General features: G+C 38.5%; 1 protein-coding gene across 3 annotated transcripts in view; it reads left to right on the top strand.

Annotated features, from left to right (window-relative positions):
- ACP3 (acid phosphatase 3) overlaps positions 1-17,472 on the top strand; it is a 39,484-nt gene extending 22,012 nt beyond the window's left edge. For 2 of the 3 annotated variants that reach the window (XM_016140294.2, XM_016140292.2), the window contains 5 exons: positions 273-405; positions 5,089-5,171; positions 7,151-7,254; positions 8,945-9,114; positions 16,492-17,472. In XM_016140294.2, the coding sequence (XP_015995780.2) occupies positions 273-405; positions 5,089-5,171; positions 7,151-7,254; positions 8,945-9,114; positions 16,492-16,613 (612 nt within the window). In that variant the 3' untranslated portion in view covers positions 16,614-17,472. The other variant, XM_016140293.2, reaches the window with a different exon arrangement.
- The last annotated feature ends 7,460 nt before the right edge of the window (positions 17,473-24,932 follow it).

Here is a 24,932-nt window from a genome sequence, read left to right as displayed (position 1 = left end):
CTCTACCCTTACTATGCAAAATACAAATCATTTTTTACCCAGAATTAAGCCAAAAGCTATGCACTTGGCAGGAAGTGGCAAATGAGTTCCCATGAATTTTTCTTCTGAAAGTCAATACCACTATTTATTGCAAAGTAAAGTTCTCCCAGATAGAAATGGCAGGACAAGAAAGGCAGAACCCAGTAGTTCTTGTGGGGTGAAAGAGGATAAAAATCAACAAAGAGCAATCAGAAATAAAAATACACATTTCCTTCCTTTTTTCTTTGCTGCAGCATATTCACAATTTTACTTTACCCTCCTGGGCCACAGAGGATGCCATGACTAAGTTGAAAGAATTATCAGAATTGTCCCTCCTGTCCCTCTATGGAATTCACAAGCAGAAGGAGAAATCTAGACTGCAGGGGGGTAAGTACATTTTTTTTAAAGATGAGAGGAGTGTATTGGATTTGTGGTTTAGTGATATAAGCCTAAATCCTGGTCCCACCACTAATCAGCTATGTGACCTTGGACAAGTCACTTAATCACTCCTGTAACAATTTCCATTCTGTAAAATAAAGATAATAATTATATTTGCTTCATATATTATAAGGATTAAAATGAATATATGTATTCAAAAGGCTACACTACCTGGAAAACACTACCTGGTATATAATATACAAACTGACAGTAAATATTATGTGTTGTTATAATCATCAGTATTAAGCACTCTGGGCCTTAGATTTCCCATCTGGAAAATGAAAGCTTTGGGCTAAAGTTAAATGATAATTTTTATGCTTTCCAGATCAAAGAATCAAGGAGTTTGTATCTGAGCCCCATGAAAATCAATTGTGTCGCGTAGCCTGCGAAATGAATTTTTCAAGTGGGTGGTGTAACAAAGTGGCCTGTTTTCCTGAAACCCTTGGTTGTAGCTATTGCAAAAGTTAGCAACACATATTTTGCAGGCTGATTATGCCCTGTAGATTAATACCTATGGCAATTGACAGGTTAACGCACACCTTAAATTTTTCCGTTGGTGTTGAGAGGTGTTTATTTCTCAATTATGGCTCTTCCCAGCTGTCCATGGCCCTTCATAACATAGGACACCCTATCATAATGAAGGTAGATCCAGGCAAGAGGATGTCATGTCCTTATAATTAGCATAGGTGGGTGGAAGGAAGAAACAAGGACCAGGCAGGATGGGCATAGAAACTCAGGGCTCTGAGGGCAGCTGGGTGAGCCAACTAATAAACCTAAGGGTGTGCCAGGTTCCAGTGTTGTTCATGTAGGCATTGAAACTAAGTGTAGAGAACAAGAGAAGTTTCATTATTTCACATTGACATAACAGTGAAGCAATTCTAAGCCACAGGAGATGGTTTTTTAAGTTATATACTCTAGAGAGTGTGAGGAACAGTCTGATCGCATTAGGACTGCAACCATGGCCAGCCTCTATTCACCATGGGGTCAGGACCCCCGAAGAATACATAGAGGCAACGCATCCTGGTGGTTGGACCATCTTGGAAGGAAGTTTACTCAAGACTGCATGGCTAGAGAAAGAATTCAAATCACCATCCAGGAAAGGAGTCATTTATAGCTACAGAAAAACAGCTAATGAGGTATGAAGTCAGAATGGTTAAAAGCAACTTTATAAGAAGTGGACAAAGTAGCTTGTGGCATATACTTCAGGGCAATAGTCATAAATGACGTGATGAAGTTGAAGAAGTCTTGATCGCTTGGCACAGAAGCATACCTGATAGAAATGTGCGAGTCCTTACTCTATGCTAAGGACATGAACAACAAAATCCAGCCTCTTGGGAAGGGAGAGCATCCAGAGATGAGTCTTAGATGGAACCTGGTATGTTGGAAGAAATTACCAGGCAAGATATAGACTGTATAAGGAGGCAGCTCAATCTTATATAATAAACAACAAAATGATGCAGAAGCTAGAAGTCGGGCCTCATTGGCCATACAAGTACCAGGCTTCATCCCTGGACCATCCAGGTGCTGGAAAGATGACTCAATCCCAAGCCCCATTAGATGGTGGAGGGAGGACTCTTGATTAATTTCTCCAACCTAGTTACAATGGGCTCAAGAATTCAGCCCCTCACTACTCAAAATGTGGTTCGAGGACCAGCAACATTACCTAGCATTTAGCTAGAAATGCAAAATCTCAGGGCCCACCCCAGACCAGCTGAATCAGAATCTGCATTTTAATAAAATCCATAGGTACCTCATGTACATTAAAGTTTCGGAAGCACTCCTCTAGATGTACAAGATGATGGATAAAAGAGTAGGGAACGCCAGACAGGACTTGTTAATAGCGGATGCAGAGGTCTGTGCATGAATAAAACATAAGATTTATCCTAGCAGTTCGCTCATATGTTTCCTTCTTTTTCATTTGGATACTAAAGATTGTATTTCACAGAAGTCACTTCCCCTCTCTGGGTCCCAGTTTCCCCATCTGATGAGTGTATTAAACTAGATTCTGTATATAAGAGTCTTTCCCTAAGGTCTTCTCTCGGTCTCGGACTCTAAAGGCTGGCACTCGTGTGAATGCAACTGCCTACTTTCTGAAGCAAGTGTATGCTATCAATATGGTAGGAAATCGTTTCCTGAGTGATTCCTGCTAAAACACACGTTCGGCCTATTGTTCAAATCTGGCTAAGCAAGAGAGACTTGTCAACTACATGAGTGTTGAATGATGAAGCCGCTGGATGCAGTCCTCCAGAGAAAACACGTATTGTCTGGGTGACACAGAGTCACATGGAAACATCAGGACTTTAACCAGCATCTTCTGACCTTTGCCAAAACTTTTTTTCTATCAGCTGGTATCAGGGGTGACACTGTTTGGTAATCTCTTCCCCCCACCCCCACCTGCTACACAGAGAGAGAGAGAGAGACACACACACACACACACACACACACACACACACACACACACTCAGGGAAAATCCTTATAGCTCATTTAGCAATATATGGCTGGTCATATTCATATTAATGAAAAGCTCTTCTTGCTCTAGACCAAGGGTCCCCAACCCCCAGACCACGAACCAGTACTGGTCCGTGGCCTATTAGGAACTGGGCCGCATAGCAGGAGGTGAGTGGTGGGTGAGCAAACAAAGCTTTAACTGTATTTGCAGCCACTCCCCAGCGGTAACATCACAGCCTCAGCTCCACCTCAGATCATCAGGCATTAGCTTCTCATAGGAGCACTGGTCCCTGGTGCCAGAAAGGTTGGGAACCACTGCTGTAGACCAAGGGTTGGCAAACTGTGCCAAATTTAGCACAGTGCCCATTTTTTGTAAATAAATATTGAAACTCAGCCACACTCATTCATTTAGGTCGTGTCTATGGCTACCCAAGAATTAAACGGTTGGGACAGACCATATTGCTCACAAAGCCAAAAACATTTACTATCTGGACCTTTACAGAAAAAGTTTTCCAAACTCTGCATGGACCAAGAGTGAAGAAAGTGAAGTTTATGTCTTCCAATCAATGGTATTTTGTTTAGTGTGTGCAGATTTAATAAAAGATGCAACAGGGAACTCAGAAGCTAGCTTATACTGCAGTGTAGCCTAACATAGCAAGAGTTTTGAAGTAGGACATGCTGAGTTCACAGAAATTTAAACCTTATGTTCACAGTTGTGTAATCCTGGACAAGTTGCTGAACCTCCCTGAACCTCAATTTTTCCCTCCTATAAAACATAAGTACTGGCATGCTAGAGCCTGGGGAATTATGATGCTTTATCCAAAGTGGACAATTGCCCTTGAACCAAGAGCTGATATCATATTCCATTATCAACACTGAAGGCTGTTGCAGACGTACCTACAGACAAGGGACAAGTTGCCGATTAAAGGTGGCTATCATGACTCCTAGAAACTTGCTCACAAAATTTATTACCTATGTGGCATGAAGATCAAGCTAAAATCTCTAAAGGACTCCCTGAGGGCAACCTTTCCTGGGACAGAGAGTTGTAGACCTGTTGGAGGTATAGCAGCAATCTTTTTCCATTCCTAATCAAAGAAGTCCCAGCATTTACAGACAACAGATCTCCTCCCTCCTCAATTAATCTTTTATTGTTCTTATTGTTATACAGACCAGTAAAGTCTATTCTTCCACTTTTATGAGCTTTTGCAGGACAAGATCTGTGTAGCAAAATAATCTGGCCCATTGTAGCTTCTCACTGGGTGTTTGCTGAGTGGATAACAGAGTCAGTTTGTTAACATTGATGCCCTTTTCGTTACAAAAGACAAAAATTGGTCATCCGCAAGCCAAGAGAGCACAAGTATAATAGAGAGACCACCAACAAAGGATCATCAAGTGATGGTAATGGAAGTCCCTGAACCAATATGTCCCCAAAACAGTACCTGGCACCATGAGGTACCCCTCAGCCTTCGGTGTCTACATACAGGATGGAAACTCTGAGTTGTGCATCTGCCTTTCACTACCTTCGGAGCAACAAATATGAAAGGCCTAGAAGCTCTCGTCTGCTGAAGACACATGAAAGCTGAAGATGCTGGATGCCCCCTTGATAAGTGACACCCAGAGAAACCTGCAGAAATTGTCCCCAGAAAGCAGTCTATGACATGTCCAGACATCCAGAGAGCTGCCTTCTCCCATGGTCTTCCACAGGTCTGACTGCCAGGGCATGGAAGGAAGAGAGGTGAAAACAGAGGAGAACACATCATGTTGTTATTTCAGGCCTGCCTTGGAGAAGAGAATTGGCTAATGATGGTCTGAAAGAAAAAGCCATCTGAAATTAATTCCAAGTTTCTCGGCCACCTAACTGAGATTTAACAAAATCTGGCATGGCAGAGTTCTGGCATGCTAGTCCAGCTCCCCTTCTGCAGCTCTGTGAGTCACTTAATGTCTCTGGACCTCAGTTTCATCACCTGTAAATGGGGGACAGAAGTCAGGATTCAGTGAAATAACGTATATAAATCACACTAGCACAAAGCAGATGCTCAACCAAAATTAGTTATTTCCCTCTCTTCTTAAGTCTTGAGAATCATGACAGAGGGAATTATTAAATATGAATTAGCTAAAAGTTTATGAACTAAAATACAAGCCCATATTTGGTTCAGCTCCATTGTTGATTTATCTTCTTTAAGGCGTCCTGATTGATGAAATCCTCAATAACATGAAAAGAGCAACTCAGCCATTGAACCACAGAAAACTTATCATATATTCTGCAGTAAGTATGTTTGTCTCTCTCTGTTCAACATCCATTTGTTCAAGTATGGAATCTCTCTGAGGAGTGGGCCTCATCTTATCATTTTCCTATAGCCCAGTAGATGGTAGACCTGTTCAATGCCTTTAAAATTAAATATGTGATCATGATTCTTGATCACAATGTTACACTGACAAGAAGACATGTAAGCACATAAACACTACACAAAGCCATATAGAAATGCCACACAAGCCAGTGCTTTGGTGTCTGGGAGGAGGGAAGCATCCACTTGAGGAGGAAAAGCTGAGCATGCAAGACTTGGTGATGAACTGGAATGTGAGTGGAAGGCAATGATGCAAATGAAGATAAAGCCACGGATAAAGACAATGTTTCAAGCCAAGATAACTAGAAGGAAGGTGGCAACATCAACAGAGGTGGTCTTGGGCCATGTGAATGTACCAGTTAGACAATTGGGTTTGACATGCCAGGGGATCATCTGAGTGAAAAACTCCAGATGGCAAAGAAGATAGAAGAGGGAAAGGACAAGAGAGCTGCAACTTGAAGTTAGAGCTACATTTGGGTACAGAAAGAAAAGAAAGGTCTATGGCCATGCTACCCCAAACAAGCCCGATCCCGTATGATCTCAGAAGCTAAGCAGGGTCGGGCCTGGTTAATTCTTGGACAGGAGATCACCAAGGAAGACCAGGTGCTGTAGGCGCAAAAAAAATAAAAATAAAAAAATAAGGGATTGTAAACTGACAAGGTCCTTGCAATCTGTGAGGTCAACCAAGGTTTGCCTTAGAAAGAATGAAAAGGAAGGGAAAGGAAGGGGAGGGGAGGGGAGGGAAGGGAAGGGAAGGGAAGGGAAGGGAAGGGAAGGGAAGGGAAGGGAAGGGAAGGGAAGGGAAGGGAAGGGAAGGGAGAAAAGAAAGAGAGAAAAAGAGAGAGAGAGAGAGAGAGAAAGAGAAGAAAAGAAAGATCTTGGAGAAGACTTCCACCTTGAGCAGGAGTCAGGGATAGAGATAGATACAGTTGGAGAATTCCAGGGATGCTTAATGTACTGATGCCTATCTGTGGAGTCTGGAATGAGCGGGGAAACAGACAATAGTGAAATGGCTCTATCTTTCACCCATAAAAAGCTCGCGGAATATAGTGCTTCCTGAAGAAAGGAAGTCCCGAAAAGGCAATTCTATGAGTTCTTTAGTTTATAATCTGATTCCCTGTTCTAATTGTGTGACTTCTGGCAAGTCTATAACTCCATTTCTTTCTCTAGTAAATTGATTCTCACCCCCTTTGAATATGTGTGTGCTGCAATATAGTCTATGCAAATAAATGTTATACCTATCTTTTAGATATGGAAGTTGAGGATTTCTTAAGATTAGATAACTAACCAATGACTAAACTGGGACTAAAAACCAGTCCCCTATGCCTCCCGGCCACCCTGGGATAAACAGTTACCAATTATTTTTAAGCTACACAAAATAGTTCCTTACATTTTATCCTCCCTTAACATTTATAACCTCATATAGTCTTCCCCAATTAAAAAAAACACACAGATTATTCTAACCTATACAAAAAATATATAATCTGGCTCTAAGGTGTTCCAAAATATTTTAAAGTTTAATGAAAATCAATGACAGAAGCTAGAATAGAGATACTAGTGGGAAAAGGCATGGGACAAAATCCGAAGACCTAGCTTAAATTTAGTTTCTTCAATTTTGGGGTTATATAATATTAAGCAAGTTACTTCATTTCCTTGGATCTGTTTCTTCATCTTTTAAATAGAAATAATGATATATATGTAAATCTCATTGCCTAGCACACAGCAGATGCTCAGTCAAAATTAGTTCTTCTCCTCTCTACTTCTTAAGTCATTGCGTGAATGGGAAATTTAATCGAATCAGAAACCATCATGATGCTCTAGAAGCGTTTAATACATACCTTTTGAATGTAAATCTGAACCAGAGGTAAAGTCAAAAATAATTTGTTTCAAATCTCTGTAGCATGACACTACTGTGAGTGGCCTACAGATGGCGCTAGATGTTTTCAATGGAATCCTTCCTCCCTATGCTTCCTGTCACTTAATGGAATTGTACCTTGAGAAGGGGTAAGTGTCTCAAAGGTACCTTTCAAAATTAATATCCCTGGACCCCAGGTTTTGTTATTATTGTTGTTTTTGGCGTAAATACTTTCTTAAAATATTTAATTTTTAGTTACATACATACCTTTAAAATCATGTACTACATAAATAATTCACTCGGTTAAAAATATTGCTTTTTTTACTTTAACATTTTATGTAACGATTTTATCCAAACTCACTGTATGCATCTTGACTTGTGTCTTCCCCACTAGAGCCATATGTTGAATCTCTTAAAACTGTTCACCAGATATAGTAACTAATAAAAGTAATTTTGGCGACTGTACAAATGAACCTCAAATTCTCAGAGGTTTAACCCAATGAAGATTTATTTCTCACACATCTAACAGTTCAGTGCAGATGTTCCTGGCTAATAGGAGGTGACTCCGCCATGGTGTGATTCACACATGGTGACAAGGGACCCAGGGTTCCATCTTTTGGACGTACAGTTGTCAAGACTGCTATGTTCACCTGTAGGCAGTTGTAGAAAGGACCAAGTAGGTGGACAAAGCAACCTGCTTATAAACCACCTCAGCCCAGAAGCAGCACCGTATCACTTTTACTCACATTCTACTGGCTAAAATTAGTCACGTGGTCCCACCGATATGCAAGGGAGTCTGGGAAATATAGTCACTTCCGAGCTATAATACTATTCTATGGAAAGGGAATCACGTACTTCGCTAGGCTTTGATTAGTCATCTTTGCCATACCATCATCTTGAAATAGAAATACTGTCAGTGGAAATGTTATCCTGCAATATAAGTACTTATTCATATAATATTAAAGAAGTTTTAAAAAACATATTGTGTAAGTGAATATTTGTAGTTACTACTCTATGTATGGATTTTTAAAGCGATCTTTAAAAAGGCTTGTCTATAATATTCAAAAGTGGCAATTCTGAGGTTACTACCCCAAGAAAAATCGCTAAATCCTACTTGAATTTCCCTCCTGCCGCTTTGGCAAATGGCCTCCCCAAGCACCTCATACTAACTTTGCTGATATTGGTTTGGGCCAGTGGACCTTCCTTGAGCAGTACATTTTTTTTTTTTTTTTTGAAATAAAGAATTGAGAGAGCCCGCCTTAATATGAGAGAATGTAAGAACACCCACCCCATCTTTCTGAGGTATAATTTTACAAAGTCTTGGCTGTACATTCAAGCACATATGTTATATATTATTCAGTTCCATGTTTACTGCCTCATTAAGGAAAGGGAAGATAGATTCACTGGGGAAAAGACCAAAAGATACTGGGAGAGGAAAAGAGAAGAGAAAGGAGCAAATGAGAAGCATAAAAGGGAGAAACCAGGAGAAAGAAACTCCAACATCCACTTGCCTCCCACTTCTTACTCAAAGGCTCATCAGATCACCCCTGACTCCTCCAACAGTCACCTTTCAGCTCCTTCTCTGATTAAGTACGCTAGTCCCCACCTCCTATGCCCCTGACCATCTAACAAACCATCCTTCCCATTTCCACCCTCTGGATCTGGCCCACCTGTCCAATCTCCTTATTCCCACCCCTAATTTGGCTAAACTTTGCTTATTCCCATAAATTCTTCCACTAATCCCTCAACCGATGTGTTCTAGGCCAAGTGGAGAGAAATTTAATAACAGTTCAACAACACAGAACTGACAGAGCTCTCTCTTCTGTCTTCCTCCACCAGAGAGTACTTTGTAGAGATGTACTATCGAAATGAGACTCAGCACGAGCCATATCCCCTCACGCTGCCAGGCTGCACACACAGCTGTCCTCTGAGGAAGTTTGCTGAGCTGGTCGCCTCTGTGATCCCACAGGACTGGCCCACGGAGTGTATGATCACGAGCAGCCGCCAAGGTACTAAGGATGTGCTGGATTAGGGTGTATGCGGACTCTTTCTTAGAGTGAATGGTCTTTGAGAATAACTTGATCATTACACCCAGATTTGAAAGAAATGGGTTTTAAATAATAATTACATGTTTCAGAGAGCCCAATTTCAGGCAACTCTTACCTTTACACCTGGCCCTGCCCCTACTTGTTGGAAACCTTGACTTGTTTTTTTTTTTTCTTTTTTTCAGTGTTAATAGAAAAGGGCATCAGTGTTAAAATATCATCACAGATAAAACTTTGGTCAAATTTCATGAGGCTGCCATGAGCTATATGACTGGCCACATAAGACCTTTTGTTGTTTAAAGACTCTCAGATTTCTTTTGATCAGAATTAAATAAAGCTGTTCTTTACGTGTTTGAAGTAGTATATAGATTTCCCACAAGCTAGGTGAGAGCAAAGAAGGAAAACTTTAATCTTAGGCTAATGAGCAAAGGACTAACTAACCAATTAGCTCCAGTCTTCTCACAAGGAGAAGCAAAGAAATGAGATACCCTGGAGAGATCTGGAGAAATCATTTAATATTTCTGTTAAAATGTATAGGGTGGCAAAATTGAAAAGTAAATAGGTCGTTGTTTCCTTTGGTCCTGGAAAAATCATGTTATTTTTGAAGAAACAAAAAGCAAACTTGCCAGAAAACTTTGCTGTATGTAGTATATATGACAGCTCTTGGAGTATATACATCATAACAAATAAGTAATTTGATGACAGCAAGATATTCAGATACTACCTATCAGAGATGAGAGCCCTTCATGAGTGGAGTTTCTCTTAAAGCTCCAATGGTAATAGATGTTGAATGTGATTTAAGAGAGGAAGTATAATGGCACATATGAAATTGGAACAAAATCACAAATGTTAGAATATCCTGAATGTCTCCAAGATCAAAACCTATTAGAATGTTGAGATTATGGCTGTGGTATCTATTCTGAGGACAAAAGCAATGGATATGGTCTGATTCTGGTATCTACAGAAAAACCTAAGCACTCACAGATCCTGCTGAAACCTACCACTATGTAAGAAATCATGTTCAAAATGACAACTCTTTAAAGCCCTGTAGATTTGCCATGCGGCAGATGCAACACATCTAAAGACCAACATGCCACGTCACTATTATGGCTAAAGATGAAGTGATTTCTGGAGATAAGTTTATACTGGATGCCAGCATCTAGAGCATGGTCATTCCCTCCTAGTTGGTCATTGGATAACAATAAAGTCATTATTAGGAATCTTAAAATCATTACTTTTTTTACAATGAATTTTGAAGTGTGTGTGTGTGTGTTTTAATTATAATAAAATTCCTAAAGGACAGATTTTTGGGACTCAATTTTTGTTTTGCGGTTTTATTTAACGTAACAGGAGGAAAAATATAAAGTAAAATTATTTGACTGGCTTAAATTAATATTTTACATTGAAATGTATTTAGTTTGGACTTTATTACTTTAGATAAAGACTAAGCCGATGGATGGCCCTGCTTCATTTATTTAAGATAAAACTTGCCATTGGGAATACAATGTAGTAGAGAAGTAAGGAGATAATATTAGACAGAATAACAAGGGTAATTTATGTCTTATGCCTACAAGGGTTGCTATGGAGACAAGAGTTAAATAAATTTGAAGGGAAAAAGGTAGTAAGGGATATCAGGGGAGGCTTCCTGCAAGAGGTGACAATTGAACCATCTGAAACCAGTTTGGACAGAGGTTTCTAGTTGTGCGGTACAAGGTACTAGAAACACATTTATCAAATGTCCTAGTGGCTTGAAGCTGGAAAAGATAGGGGAGTCACTTGGCAGAAAATTCAGTGTTCAAATTGATTCCCACAGATTTTCTTGAAGGGACAAATTCTAATGAGATAAAATGTCATCTCCACAAGAGCAAGGATTCTATCTGTTGTATCTGTCCTATCTGTATTTCTATTTGTATTCTATCTGTTCTCTGCTATATCTCTCCTCCAGACCCGGAAGGGCCTGTGCCTGGCATAGATTGACACTCAATGAACATTTCCTCAATGTGTGTATAAATTAGTTACATTTTTTGTCTGAACTTACTCTTTTCTATCTTGGTAAGAAGCAATACCCAGTAAGTTACTTTTGACCCCCAACCTCTCCCTTATCCTCCACTGCTAATCTGTCACTTCTTCTTATCAAATCTACCTGTGGTATGTAAGTAGAAATCCTTTTCTCAAAACACCGCTATCAGCAATTCGAGATCCAAATAGGACGAAATATAATAAAGCAGGAAAATATGTTAATAAAAAGAAAACTTGGGGACTGGTATGCTGGAGCCGGCCCAAGCAGATCAAGAGTGGGATGTGCACACTGCTTCCCAACTCCGAGCTCAATGACTTCATTTTGGCAGTTTGAAGTTGGTCATAGTGCCATGGCTGGAGTATTTTTCCCTCAGAAATCAGCATATGCCACAAATCAGAGTTTTGTTTTCTGATTTTTGTTTTATTAGATCTAGTTACCAGCACACATAGAAAACTTGTTAAGAGTCTATAACACAGGGCGGTCTTCAACAAAGTGAATTCAATATTTGAACTTCTTTAAGGAAAAAGAATTACACACGTCCTACGTGATCTCAGAGAGCAATGCTAAGGTCAGCAAGTATACATTTCAGGAAGGCAGATTAAATTGTGTTCAGTGTTAAGAAATATTAAGACCAGAAGTGCCCTAGATGATCTGCCACTTGCCTTGGCAGAGACACTACAGAGCAGGGTGAAGCATGGAAGTTTGTAGGGGTGGAATGATGACTTAGTAGGGCCACCAAATTTAGCAAGTAAAAGTACAGAATTCCCAAATGAATTTAATTAATAGCTCTAACTGCTGAATGTTTATAATTTACTGGGCTGAATTAAGGACATTTAGGGTTTCCTGAGAAAGCCAATACAGGAAGCCAGACATTAAATAAGGCCATGTCCTTGTACATAGAATGTCTGTCAACCCTGTACCTTAGTGCATTTCCACCTCTGAAATCTTAACTGTATCTATAAGCAGTGTTTTCAGCTAGTGTTACTAGACCCAATTAATTTTATTCTCATCAATTAAATCAACTGGAGACATTGCTAGGAAATTCATGATAAGTCTCAAGTCCCATACTATGTTGGGAAGGCAAGGGAGAGAGGGAGGGAGGTGGGGAGGCAAGCAAGGAGGAGAGGGATACAGAGAATTAAACAAGCCCTTACTGTTAAGTGAGCACTATAATGAAGGACTAGAGGTAACTATAAGAACATACAGCAGAGGCAATCAGCATAAGTCTTAGGGGTCAGAGAAGAATTCCCAAAGGGGTGATGTTCAAACCAAAACTTAAAGGAGGGAAAGAATTAACTAGGTGAATCATGTTGGGGAGGAGAATGTTAGGGACAAAAGAGAGAAAATATATAAAAGCCAAGAGGCTAAAGACAACATGGGGCATTTTAGATACTGGAAACATGATGTCTGGTGAGGGTGCAAAGAGGCTGGAAAGACAGGCATTAAGTGTCTCCTGGGTCAGGTCATTAGAAGGTTTTATTTAGGCAGAGGACAGATGTGACCAGCTTCTTGTTTTAGAAAGACCTCTTGGCTTCAGAGGAGGGAATAGATTGGAGAGACATGGGATCGAGGGCAGGAAGAACAGTTGGAAGGCGGTTGCAATAATCCAAGCACTAGGGTAAGTGAAGGAGAAAAGCAGGCTTATTCAAAGAAGGAAAAGAGAGAGTAGACAAGACTTGTGAGGTTAATGGCAAAAGGAAGAGGCCTTTGATACATAGTGCCAAAATAGTTCTCAAAAAAAAAAGTACCAATTCACACTGCCTTGAGCAGCTTTCATGTGTTCCCATGTAGTAGGGCATTTTTTCAATCAGTACCTGCACTAGACCTGTTAGCAATATAAGATAGAATTGATCACTCTTTCTTTTCTCAAATTCTAGATTCTGTCAAATTCACAAAATCCTTTACAGTACAAGGGAGCATATAATTTAGAGAGAGAATCTCCCTAGTCTTCTCTCTGTTCTCCTTGTTCAGTTCCTCTTGGACTGATTGATACCTTCTACCAACCCCCTAAATGATCACATCCCAGGGCCCCATCCTTGGTTTCCTCATTCCACACTCACCATAAGCCGGTACTACCCTGGCCTCCATCTTCCACATCTACATATAGAATTCTAGACCTATTTTCTCCAGCTGCCTACTGATCATTTCTACCAGGACAATAACCCATCTCAATACTATATTTGAAACAAAATTCTCCACTCCAAACTGATCCTTTTTAATGTGCTTCCAATGTCAATTCACAGCCTAGCCACCTTCTCATTCACTGAAAGTAGAACCCATGGGGCGAACTTCACCACGACCCCTTCGTTAGCAGTTCATTTAGTTCATCACAAAGTCTGTTAATTCTACCTCATGAGGGTCTCTTGAATTCCTTCATCTGCATTCTCGGGGTCACAGTCTAATGCTGACCATGCAGTATCTTGTCAAAGGCATTTTAATAGCTCTCGATCAGGCCTATACTGTCTCTATCATATCTTTTCCCACAGTTTTGGAGGTTTTTTTTTATAAACACAAATTAGGCCATGTCACATCCATGTGTAATTATTGCTGATGATTTCCATTTGTTCCATGGCAAACCAGACCTCCTAAAACCTGGACCCTAAATCACGTATCTGGTCTCACCTTGCCATAACCTGTATTATAGTCACATGCCACTGCTTATTATTTCCTCAACATGCTCTCTCTTGTGCTGCGCTACTCATTGTGTCTCATGGCCAAATCTGATTTACCTCTAAGGCCAGCTCGAATCTTATCATTTTCTCGGAAGATTTTCCAAACTCTTTCTCTTCCAAATAGAACACTTTGTATTATTAATTGCAACTTTCTCTCTGCTCTAATAGCGTATCTTTAACACCTCCATTTTACTATTTATCATATTATCTCATAATTGTCTATCTGGTTCTCCCAGAAAATATCGATCTCCTCAAGAGCAGAGATTGTGGAACTTCAGAACCCAACACACAGCTGGCTTGGCATAAGGTGTGTGCTCACTGCATGCCTAGGAAGAAACAAAGAAAGGAAAAAGAGGGAAAACACATTCCATGGGACCACCATGACAATATAGCCAATAAAAATAACCAAAAATCAATTTCCAAATATAGAAAGTCAGTCATGAACGTTAATTTTTAAGAATCATTAGTCTCTGCCTTCCTCCATTATTTCCATTTAGTCCTTTCCGTCCTTCAATTATTTTTGGTTCCTTCCAACTTTACATTAGCTCCATCCTCAGTACTAATGGCACCCATCCCCCAGGATCTAATTTTATTGATATTCATCTTCTCATGATGTTAAGAGGCACCCTGACAGCATAAAAAACTAAGAGTCGAGAACCCAAGCATTTAGATCATTAATTCATTCCACAAATATTTATTGAATGCCTCCTATGTGGCAGGTATTGTTCTAAGTGTATGAGATACATTTTCAAGCAAAAAAGACAAAGGTCCTGCCTTGTGAATCTTACATTCTCTTAGAGAGAGAGAGAGAGAGAGAGAGAGAGAGAGAGAGAGAGAGATGAACAATAAATGATAAACATAATAAATAAGTACTTTGAAAGGTGAAGATCACAAGCACCAGGCTGGGAAGGGGTGTGAGGAGAGGGCATATAGGTAGCACCTTTAACTAGAAAACTCTCAATGAGAAGATGAGATTTGGGCAAAGTAGGTGATAGAGTTGTCTGATGCAGAGATTTGTGAGAAAAGCAGCCAAGCAATGGTAACAATATAGCAAAAGCAGTAAGGGGAGTGTGCTTGGCATGTTTGAGGAAAGATGAGAAGGCCTGTGTGGCCAAAAGAAAATAGTGAAGGAAGAGGAGGGGTAGGAGAGAAAATCCAAGAGGTTAAAAGGCCAAGTGAGGAAGAGTCTCATAAACTATTATCATCAGGACTTTCATTCCAAGTGAGATGAGCATTCATCGCGGACTTTGTCTTAAGCAGAGGAGAGCCATGATTTTATTTGAAGTCATTTGGATGCAGTGTGAAAAATAGATTGTAGGGAAAAGAGTATAAAAGCTAGGAAGCAAGTGAGGAGAGCATTGTAGTAGTCCTTGCAAAAGATGACGGTGGTTCAAAGCAGGGTGGTGGCAGAGGAGCGGAGAAATTGTTGGCTTCTGGCTACAGAACCAATGGGATTTCCTGACAGATTTGGTATGGTATGTGAGAGAAAGATAGGAGTAAAGGAAGACTCTAAGAGTTTTGGCCTGGGACACTAGAAGAAAAATGTCCATCAACTGAGATGGGGGAGGCTGCAGAAAGAACGGATTTGGTGGCAGGGGTGCAGAAATTGAGAGTTCAGTATTGGAATGCCTATTAGGTGTCCAAGGTGTCAAGTACACAGTTGGATATGTGAGTCTTGAGTTGGGGAGGATTTAAATTTGGATTTAAATTTGGAAGTCAGTTACTGAATAGATGGCTTTTAAAATCATAAGACTAATAAGATCCAGTGTATTCCAACACAAATGCAATTATTAGCTTAACTTTAGCCAAATTATCTAATCTCTCCACTTCTCATTTTTCTCATCTCTACAATAACAAGGTTAGGCTAAGTAAGTGATTTTCAGCTGTGTTCCATGGAGCACTAGGGTTCTGTAGAGAGCTGCCAGGATCAGACATTTGATCTACCATTGCCAACTCCAACAAACGGTTCCATATTTTTACAGTGAAAATCAGATGTACATTTAGAGATGGTACAAATCAATATTTGCAATGTATATACTATAGTGAACTAGACTGTGTGTGTGTGGAAGGGGGGTAACTTTCCAGATGAAATAATGAATAGCATCTCATTAAAAAAAATGACCCCCATATAGCTGCATCATGACTGGTCAGCCATCAAACGGACGTGTGTAAATAAAGGTACAGATTAGCACTAGTACACAGTTATCCTAAAAATGTTTGCTATAGTCAACATGTGCTCGAGGTTTCTACTCTAAAAGATATTTACTAAAAATCAAATTTAAAGACCAAAAGATGATATTCCATTTTTTTTTAGACCCATGCAATGATTGCAGTTGAGTATTCAGAAATTTCTTTGACTCTGAGGCCATGAACAATTAACAATTTAATTGTAGAAAAATGTATGAAGTTAAGGCTGGAGGAGGGCCTTAGAAATACTTCTGGAGCTGAGGCCCAAAGGTCAAAGGTCATTCTGGAATGGAGCCTAAGTCATCTCTTGACTTCTAGTCCAGTATTATTTTCACCACACTATGGCTGCTTTGGCAATGCCACTGAAATTTACAATTAAGGCAGAAATCAACACTGATTGGTAATCTTCATATTATTCCAATTCATTAATTTTACTTTAAGGTTCTTCCTATTTCTCCACAGTTCTACGGATCATCCTTGCTATTGCCTTTTGCCTGGTGTCTGGTGTCCTAGTGGTACTGCTGTTTACCCTCCTCATTCGCCATGGCACCTGCTGGCAGAGAAACTCCTATCGGACCATCTGAAGGGACAACTGAAGAAGGGCAGACATGCCAGGCCAACCTCCTGTGAGGCAGCATCTCTCAGTGATGAAGCATTCAAAGGACACTTTCACTATGTGGGTGTCACCGTGTTCACATCCATCTTTTCGAGCCTACCTAGAGGAAGAACTCATAGTGACCCAGTGATAGCTGCTGGACCTACTGATGAATGAACACCCCGATTGCTTAGGTCTCCTCACCATAGTGCAGGCTTCTCAGTCAGCTGTGAAGAAGCTCTCTACACAGGTGTCCGGAGAGAAGTGAGAAGTTAAACTCCAACCAGTCTTGTGTCTGCAAAGAGTAAAAGGTTTCAAGGTGTGACAAAGATATAGATTAAAGAAGAATAGATAATGAGGGGAAATTAGACCAGAAGTAGTATTATATAGGATGATTGTTAAGAAATAAGACACAATCAGAAGGTTTAATAAATCTTTTGTTCAGCCATTAAGTTTAATACAACACATACACACACTCCTGATAAGAAACTCCTACCCAATATTTGATAGCTAACAGATTTCTCTATTTGTGTCTGTATACTAACATACATACATATACACGACTATATTGAAAATGTCTTAGAAAGAGGTATTTAACTCTGAGAAAATGTAATATCAACTACTTTACTTGTAGCTCAGGTCATTTCCCCCCACAATTTCTATAATAAGGAATAACTAGGAAGTCCATGTAGCCATGGTTCTTTTTTCTTTTTTTTTAAACCTTTTTCCCATTTAGAAAAAAAATGTACAACTACCAGCATTCATTTAACATCATGCATTGGATTGCTAGATTTTCTGGAATGTGACATTTTCAGTAATGGAACTACTAAAAAACAGAATGCTATGAACAGAATGATGTCATTTGTTTCCACAAGCTATCGATATACTAGAGTGATGCAAAAATAATGATAAAAGTGAGATATTTCGCGGCAAACTTTGGGGGTGAGGTTAGGACTAATCCGCGAGTTTTCTCAGGGTAAACACAAGGTGCAGCCAAAAGCACCTCTTGAGAGTATTCTTGGGGCAAATGGGAAATTAACCTCAACTATCAGAGCTGGATATCTTTGAAGTTCTGATTTCTTTATTTCATTTTAAAATTAGCAGATTTTACCTGAATAAGGGCTCTTCATGGCCATGATGAAATGATAATGAATTTTAATTGCTATAAGTAGATCTGAGTTTCTCAAGTGGTAAGGTAGATTAAAAAAAAGTAGACTGAAGGATGATGACCCACTGCCTGAGCTCTGTGCTGGCTCTAGGCCAAGTTGGAACAAATCTTAATCCTTCTTTTCATAATCTGAACATGAAAAGTCTGGGCTAGATGAACATAGAAGTCACATCTAGTTCTCATGTTCTGCGAACAATTTTTTTTTTTTTCATTTTGTGCTCTGGATTGGTCATTGTCCAAGCAGGCACTTTCATGAATGGTAACATTGTAGCCTGAAATTTATTCTAAACAACTTTACTCTGCGCTGAGCTTCCAACCATCTAGTTGGTGGGGAATTCAATCTCATTCATTGGTAGCAATCTTCAGTTTCTGGTAGAAAGAGTGAGATGAAAGACTGCTAGGCTGTGGTCCATACTGGCCTCCAATCAGCTCACCATTCATTCCCATATGGTGTTCTAAAGGCAGGCAGAGGACACCTGTGCCATGCCTCCCAAGGCCACGCACTTAGAGTTCTGCAGTCTGGCATTGTCCAGGCCCCTAATTGGGGCGATATTTGTAAGCAGTGCTGGGACCTTTGACCAGCAGAGATCCGCCACCCTGAACCCCTCTCTGTTTCTTAGTCTCAGGAATTTTCCTCTCCCCTTGGATCCCACAGTTTCCACCTGTTAAACTCCAAGCACTTACCTCTATCATCCTTATTTTCCACATAATTCTCACTGACCCTAGACTATTGCAAACAAAAGCCTGAGAAGGAATTGTCTTCTCTTGCTTAGCAACTGCTGCCTTATGCTGGAACACAGGAGGCACGTAGGCAAAGAAGCGCAGGATCTGGCCACATTCTTGACTTGGGAAAGGGAAAAACATCTATACCAGCAAGAACAATACACAAATTTCTGTCTCCATAAAGTAGTCAGCCATATCAATAAGGAAGCCACAACATCTTATGCTAGTAGGTGACAAGACTTTAAAATAGAAGCATAAACAGAACCACAAGTCGTGAATTTTCTTACTCATTCAACAAACATCTATGGAAAACCTACTACTTGCTAATTGCTGGCCTAGATTCTAAATTTTCCATCCCTAATGTGCTTATTAAGGTGTTTGTCCCCAACAACCTTACACAGGGCCAATAGAATGTAAAAGTAAAAACTTTTCCAAGCTTTTCCTCATATCATCTTTTATTACTGTAAATAACAAAAAGGACCTCTACTTTTGATTGGTTCAGAGAGTTTTTTTAACATCCCCCATTTCTCTTCCTTCTATCCTCTTGATTATTGTAAAGAAAGCTCTCACTCCTGACTTGTTTTGTTTACCTTCCATAGAGTTACTCTGTTGATAAATGCTGTAATTGTTTTTCATATTTTATGGCAATATGCAAATGTGACAAATGAAAATTCACAAGTGACAAATGATTTATAGTGATAAAGCAGAGAGCACAAGTATACTGTAACATTTCTCAGGAAATTAGTTAATCATCCAACTTCAACAGGAACGCATGCAAATTCTCTACTGAAGAAAATGACTATTTCAGGTGGGTCAAAAAAGATCAGTTTAATTGACATGATGATAAATTTTATTTGAAAGAAAATTGTTTAGGTTGAGATAAGCTCTGTTCTGAAACATATTCTTCACATTTGAACCACAATATAAGCCTTTGAACAGAATTTGAATAATTCAATAATTACCACATCAATGTAGGGACATTTCCTACCACAGAAAATATCAGCAAAGTATATGTAGGAAAGTTTTAAAGAAGAGTTGTATTTAGAATATTCCTAGCTAGAATGGCATGGCATGAAGAAAGCATTAAGAGAATATGATTATAAAAAGTAATTCATGGCATTAGAAGAGTACAATCTTTAGAGTCAAACATTCAAACATGGAAATCATTCAACCAATAAACCTTTTTTATATTAGAACTGGCATTTCTTCTCTTGGTCCTGTTCCCTATTCTCCCAACTTCCTGTTTCCTATCTTGTTCTAATATTGTCAACGTTGATTCTTTCTTCATAGCCAGAGGGGTTTCTTGGTAAGTGAAAACCAAAGCGTTAGTTTTCTCTTTTAAAATTCTCTTTATGGAAGCCCCATTTGAGCAAAAACGAATGTGTGCAACATTTTAGTATTTTAGACCAGGGCTGTCTAATAGAAATATAATGCAAGCCACAAATGAGAGCCACATGTGGAATTTAAAATTTTCTAATAGCCATATTTTAAAAAGGTAAAAATAAAGAATGAAATTAATTCTAATGATAAAATTTATTTAATCCAGTGCATTCAAAATGTCACTTCAACATATAATCAATATTTTTAATATTATAAAATATTTTCCTTTTTTTTTTTCCATACTAAGTGTTTGAAATCTGGTGTGTATTTTACCCTCACAGCACATCTCAATTTGGACTAGGCACATGTCAAGTCTCAACAGCCATATGTAGCTAGTGGCTGTCGTATTGGACAGTTCTGCTTTAGACAATTAGATGATAATCTTTTAAAGCAGAGAGAATGTATTCTTAGTTATAATTTGTAAAATTCACTTTCAGGTTACTGTGAAGGAATAAAAGTCATATTTTTATGTCTACATCTTACTATTTTTACATATATGCTGAATTGATAAAAGATTTTTCCAAAATGTTTTATTTGTAAACCTGTCTTAACAGTAGCAGTTCATACTTTTTCCAAAACAATCCTAAATGGACTAGGTCCTCTTATTAAATGACCGAAGAAGAAATTTGACAACATACTTAGAAAATAAGTACTGCTAGATTGGCGAGGGGGGGTGGGGGGAGGCGGGGAAGGGTTCCTTTTTAAAGTTTTATTAATTTTTTTATTAAAAGTAATTGTATTAAAAACAAAAATAAATGTAGAGACTACAGAAGAGTATAAAATACAAAGTAAGAGACCTTCCTATTCACTTTCGATCATCAGAGACAATGCTGTCAACAATATCTAGTTTTTGTTCTTCTAGTGATTAGCATGAATTCTATTAATAATACCTTTATTTTCTGAAATTTTCACATCTTTCACTGTTCTTATAACCCATGATGTCCTCTTTCTTGTATTTTTTTTTTTTCATTTAAAGGATACATGAGCACTAAGTTTTCTGGTTCCAATGTGTCCAAATATGTCTACATTTTGCCTTCCTACTTAGCTATCATTTGGCTAGACATAAAAGTTTTCGGGTTGAAAATCATTATCCCCCCAAAATCTGAATGCAATATTCTGTTGTCTTTTAGCATACATGACTGCTGATAAGAAGTCTAATATGTCTGATTCTCATTCTAATGTAAATAATCTACTATTGTTCATTTTATTTTACATATGTACATACATATGTTTGTGTATGTATATATGTATTGATGAATCTTTTAAGATATTCTTTTTACCCTTTAAGTTCTGAAGTTTTACTAGAATATAGTCAGGCATGGATATTAGTCTGTTTTCTGTCTGATCCTGCATGGCTTACATGTGTCTTTGACTCAAGAAACTTGTGTTTTGGAACTTGAATTTCCTGGATCTCTCTCCTCCATGCCTCAAATTTTTTTCTCACTATTTCCAGCTTTTAATCTTATTTTTCTACATTCTAAGAAATAACATTTTCAGGAACACCGCTTTGGCATTCAGCAAATCCATTATCCTTATTTTTATTTCCAAGAATTCTTTCCTATTTATTCATTATCCCTTTTTCATAGTGGCCTCTTCATATTTTATGAATGCAATCTATTCCCGATTATCTTTAAGGCCACTACTTAGAATTTTTCAAGTTCTCTTGTGCTCTCAAAATTACCTCTGTTTTCTCTGGACTCCATTGTTTGAATTGATTAATCCTGAACCTTTTCTTTCATGCTCTGGGTTTTTCTCAACTTCTTGTGAATCGTAACCCCAAAGAACTTTGAGGATTAGTACGATTGGCCGGTGTTAGTTTCCCTTTTAGCTCTATATACCTGTTTGCCCAAGAAACATTTTCTTGAATAACTGTTTTAAAATTCTCTTTTGCTAATTGCAACATCTTCGTCACCTCAGGACTGGTCTTAATTGAGTGTTTTTCCTCCTAAGTATGGGTTATGTTTTTCTGTTTCTTTGTATGTAATTTTGCAGTGTCTTAGACATTGTAAATTAGATATTGTAGAGACTCCAGATCTTGTTACTTTCCTCTAGAAATTTTTGGTTTTTTTTTTAAGCAGTCAATTAAATTGGCTGAACTCAAACTGCAAATTGTCTCCCCTGCAAAGGACAGAGGCTCAAATATCAGTTCAGTTATTTTAGCCTAAATCAAGCTGCTTGGAGTCTTCCATGTGTACGTTTAGTTCAAGGTGTGGGGGTCAGCTGTAGTGTTTATATATCCCTCTCTCTGACTTTCAATATTTTGAGATTTTCCTCTTAATTTTAATAGGCTATGGATGCTCTCAAACACTATTCTCTTGTACCTCAAGCCAGTAAAACTGTGGACTATTTCCTTCTTCATTTTATTCATCCCATCTCCACCTTCTGCCTCTGCTTTGCACAAACTTGAACCTGCACTTAAGCTAAGAGCCGTAAAAAATAAAAATCAACTAGTGCTCTTCTCTTTTCCCAAATGCTGATTCTCCTCTAGTGTCTGCCTACTTTTGATTGCTTCCACATAGCTTTAATTAATTGTATTTTATATTTTTCCCAGAGTTTATAGTTGTTATCTGTGGAAATTCATCAGATAGGAAGTACATAACCATTATTGGAAGTAGATGTTCTCACTTGAATGGGAAGGACTGATTAAAGGTTCCTTTTTAAGGATGGGAGCTATAGCATCAGGTGCCCAGTGACATTTGTGGGCAGGGAAGTGGTACATCAGCTAGGGACATATCCCAAAATAAAGAGACTTTACTCTTGACTGGGGTGAGTGTTTCTATGTATATACCTCCTGAGTGGAAACACCTTAACTTTTAAAAATTGCCTCTCCATGTCTGTGATAAAAATCCAGAATTACATCCGCATCTGCTTTGTTTCTCCTTCAGGGCACAGCAACCACATTAGCAGTCCTCCCAGGAGAGCATCCTCTTTCTACAGAGAACACACCTCCAGATTTTTCTTGGGAGGCAGCCACTCTGTATATATGGAGGAAGGAGTGGGATGAGCAGCTGATAGGGAATGCTTTCTTTTATTAGCTACCCTGACAAGTACTTCCCAGTTCCCGGATGCCCTATGTGATAAGCTGAGCCATGAACCATGTTCATGTCTGGTGGGTCTGACTGCAACGTCTCTCTTTCGATTTCATCAATTTCAGCAAGCGTGCTTATCATTGAAGAATTTCTCAAAATAGCTGACCTGCTGATGTCACTCTCTCTAACACTGTTTTGATTTCGGTCTTTTTTTTTTTTTTTTTTTTAACATCTTGTCTATTATTTCAGTAGAACACTGGAATAAAGGAAAGTTAGGTGCAATAAGTCTTTTTTCCTTAAATGAGAAAACTTGAGTTTGTTTTTCTAGCAAAGGGATCTATAACTGTGTCTGACAAAGTGAAGAAAGATAGTTAAGCCATTGAGTGTAGGGGGAAAAACAGACATAACACTATGTACACAATGTAACCTAATCTCACAAACATTGGCCAAGTGCCTGCTCTTAGCCTGAACTAGGGTACCTAGTTTCCATCATATTTTTCAAAGAGAATCTCAGTTCAAGAAAAAGTATAATGCCATTATATGACATGGGGAGCATGCTATTGAGTTACTTAAAGGTCTCCCCCTTTAGAGGGCTCATAGCTAAATAATTTCTTTAGCCAGATTTTTCATTTTTTGCTAGCTTATATTGTTTTTCCTTCAAAGTACCTCGAGGATTTGGCCCTTTCTCTCTATGGTCACTACCAAATTTTGCCTTTCAGCACATTTCTTGTTTTAAACCATGTGGTCTGTCCTCTTTGCACTTAATTCTTAAGACTCATTTCTAGCCCTTGGTCAAGAATATATATTCAAATTAGGTCCTCTATAAATACCTGTTGATTGACCCAACAAATATTACTAACCATGCTAGCTTTTGATCAATTTTTAGTTAAAGGAGATTCATGAAGTCCCACCTCGAATTCATTCGTTACAGAAACTCTACCAGAAGTATAGCTAAACAAGTAGTTCTCTAACTTCCTTATGTATAATAATCTCCTAGCATGCTTGTTAAAGATTCAGATTCTCTTTAGCTCTCAGTGCCAGAAATTCTGATTCAGCCTAGGTGTCTGCCTTTTTAACAGGTATCACATGTGATTCTGCTGAAGGCAGTTCCTGACCTTGTTTTGAGAAACCGTGCTCTAAACTATGCAATAATCCTTAGAATAAGGAGAATACAAACCGACTTCTTCAGGTTTATCTACTTCATCTAGAGTCTGTGAGGTAACTTAGAGATCTAAAACTGCCTTAAATAGGCACTGAAGATATATTTTCAAAAAAAGTTCATAGAAGAAGTTGGAAATGAGATCACATTTAGAAATGTAGTTTTAGTAAGTCTCGCCTTGAGAGGAAATTAAAGTATTAAGGCCTTTTAAAATGGTGGTCTTGAGAAAAAAGAGTAATAGCTTCTCAAAAAGATCAGCCATTCGCAATTTATAGTTCTCCAAATAATTCATTTTATTATTAAATGAATAGAATGCTTACAGTGATCATATTTTCCAGGCCTAAACATAGAGAAAATAGACTTACAACGTAATAAGATATTTGAAACAATAACTTCCCTGAAAAAATCTAAGACAAATAGTAGTGTTTAGAATACCACAGAAAATGTAAAACCAAATTTAAATATGTAATTCTTCGTTGTTACATCTTCCAACACTACTTCTTATCACAATGTCTTCCTGTCTACTTTCCATTCTTCTTACAAATGTACAAAGTAAAATGTACTTGAAATAAATAAAATGTATGGGGAGAAATAAAATTTATGTCTCCCTTTCAATCTTTAAAAAAGTTTTGTTTGTTTGTTTGTTTGTTTGTTTTGGGCAGTGTCTCCTCTTATATATGACTGACCTACCTATAATTTAATTGTTTTAAAATTTTATAGAAGAGGATCCAAGTCTTTTAAACTCTCTCTTTTTTTTTTTTTTTGACAAGTACTTTTGTGTTAGAAGTTACTGTTCCTAGTGAAGTGACTCATGGGAAATTTTATTCAATACTATTATCTCCTATGTTT

This window comes from Rousettus aegyptiacus, unplaced genomic scaffold (assembly GCF_014176215.1).
Source record: "Rousettus aegyptiacus isolate mRouAeg1 unplaced genomic scaffold, mRouAeg1.p scaffold_m13_p_4, whole genome shotgun sequence".
In the NCBI taxonomy this organism is placed as follows: Eukaryota; Metazoa; Chordata; class Mammalia; order Chiroptera; family Pteropodidae; genus Rousettus; species Rousettus aegyptiacus.
The sequence above is the reverse complement of the archived record's forward strand: the minus strand, read 5'-3'. Positions and strand labels throughout refer to the sequence as shown.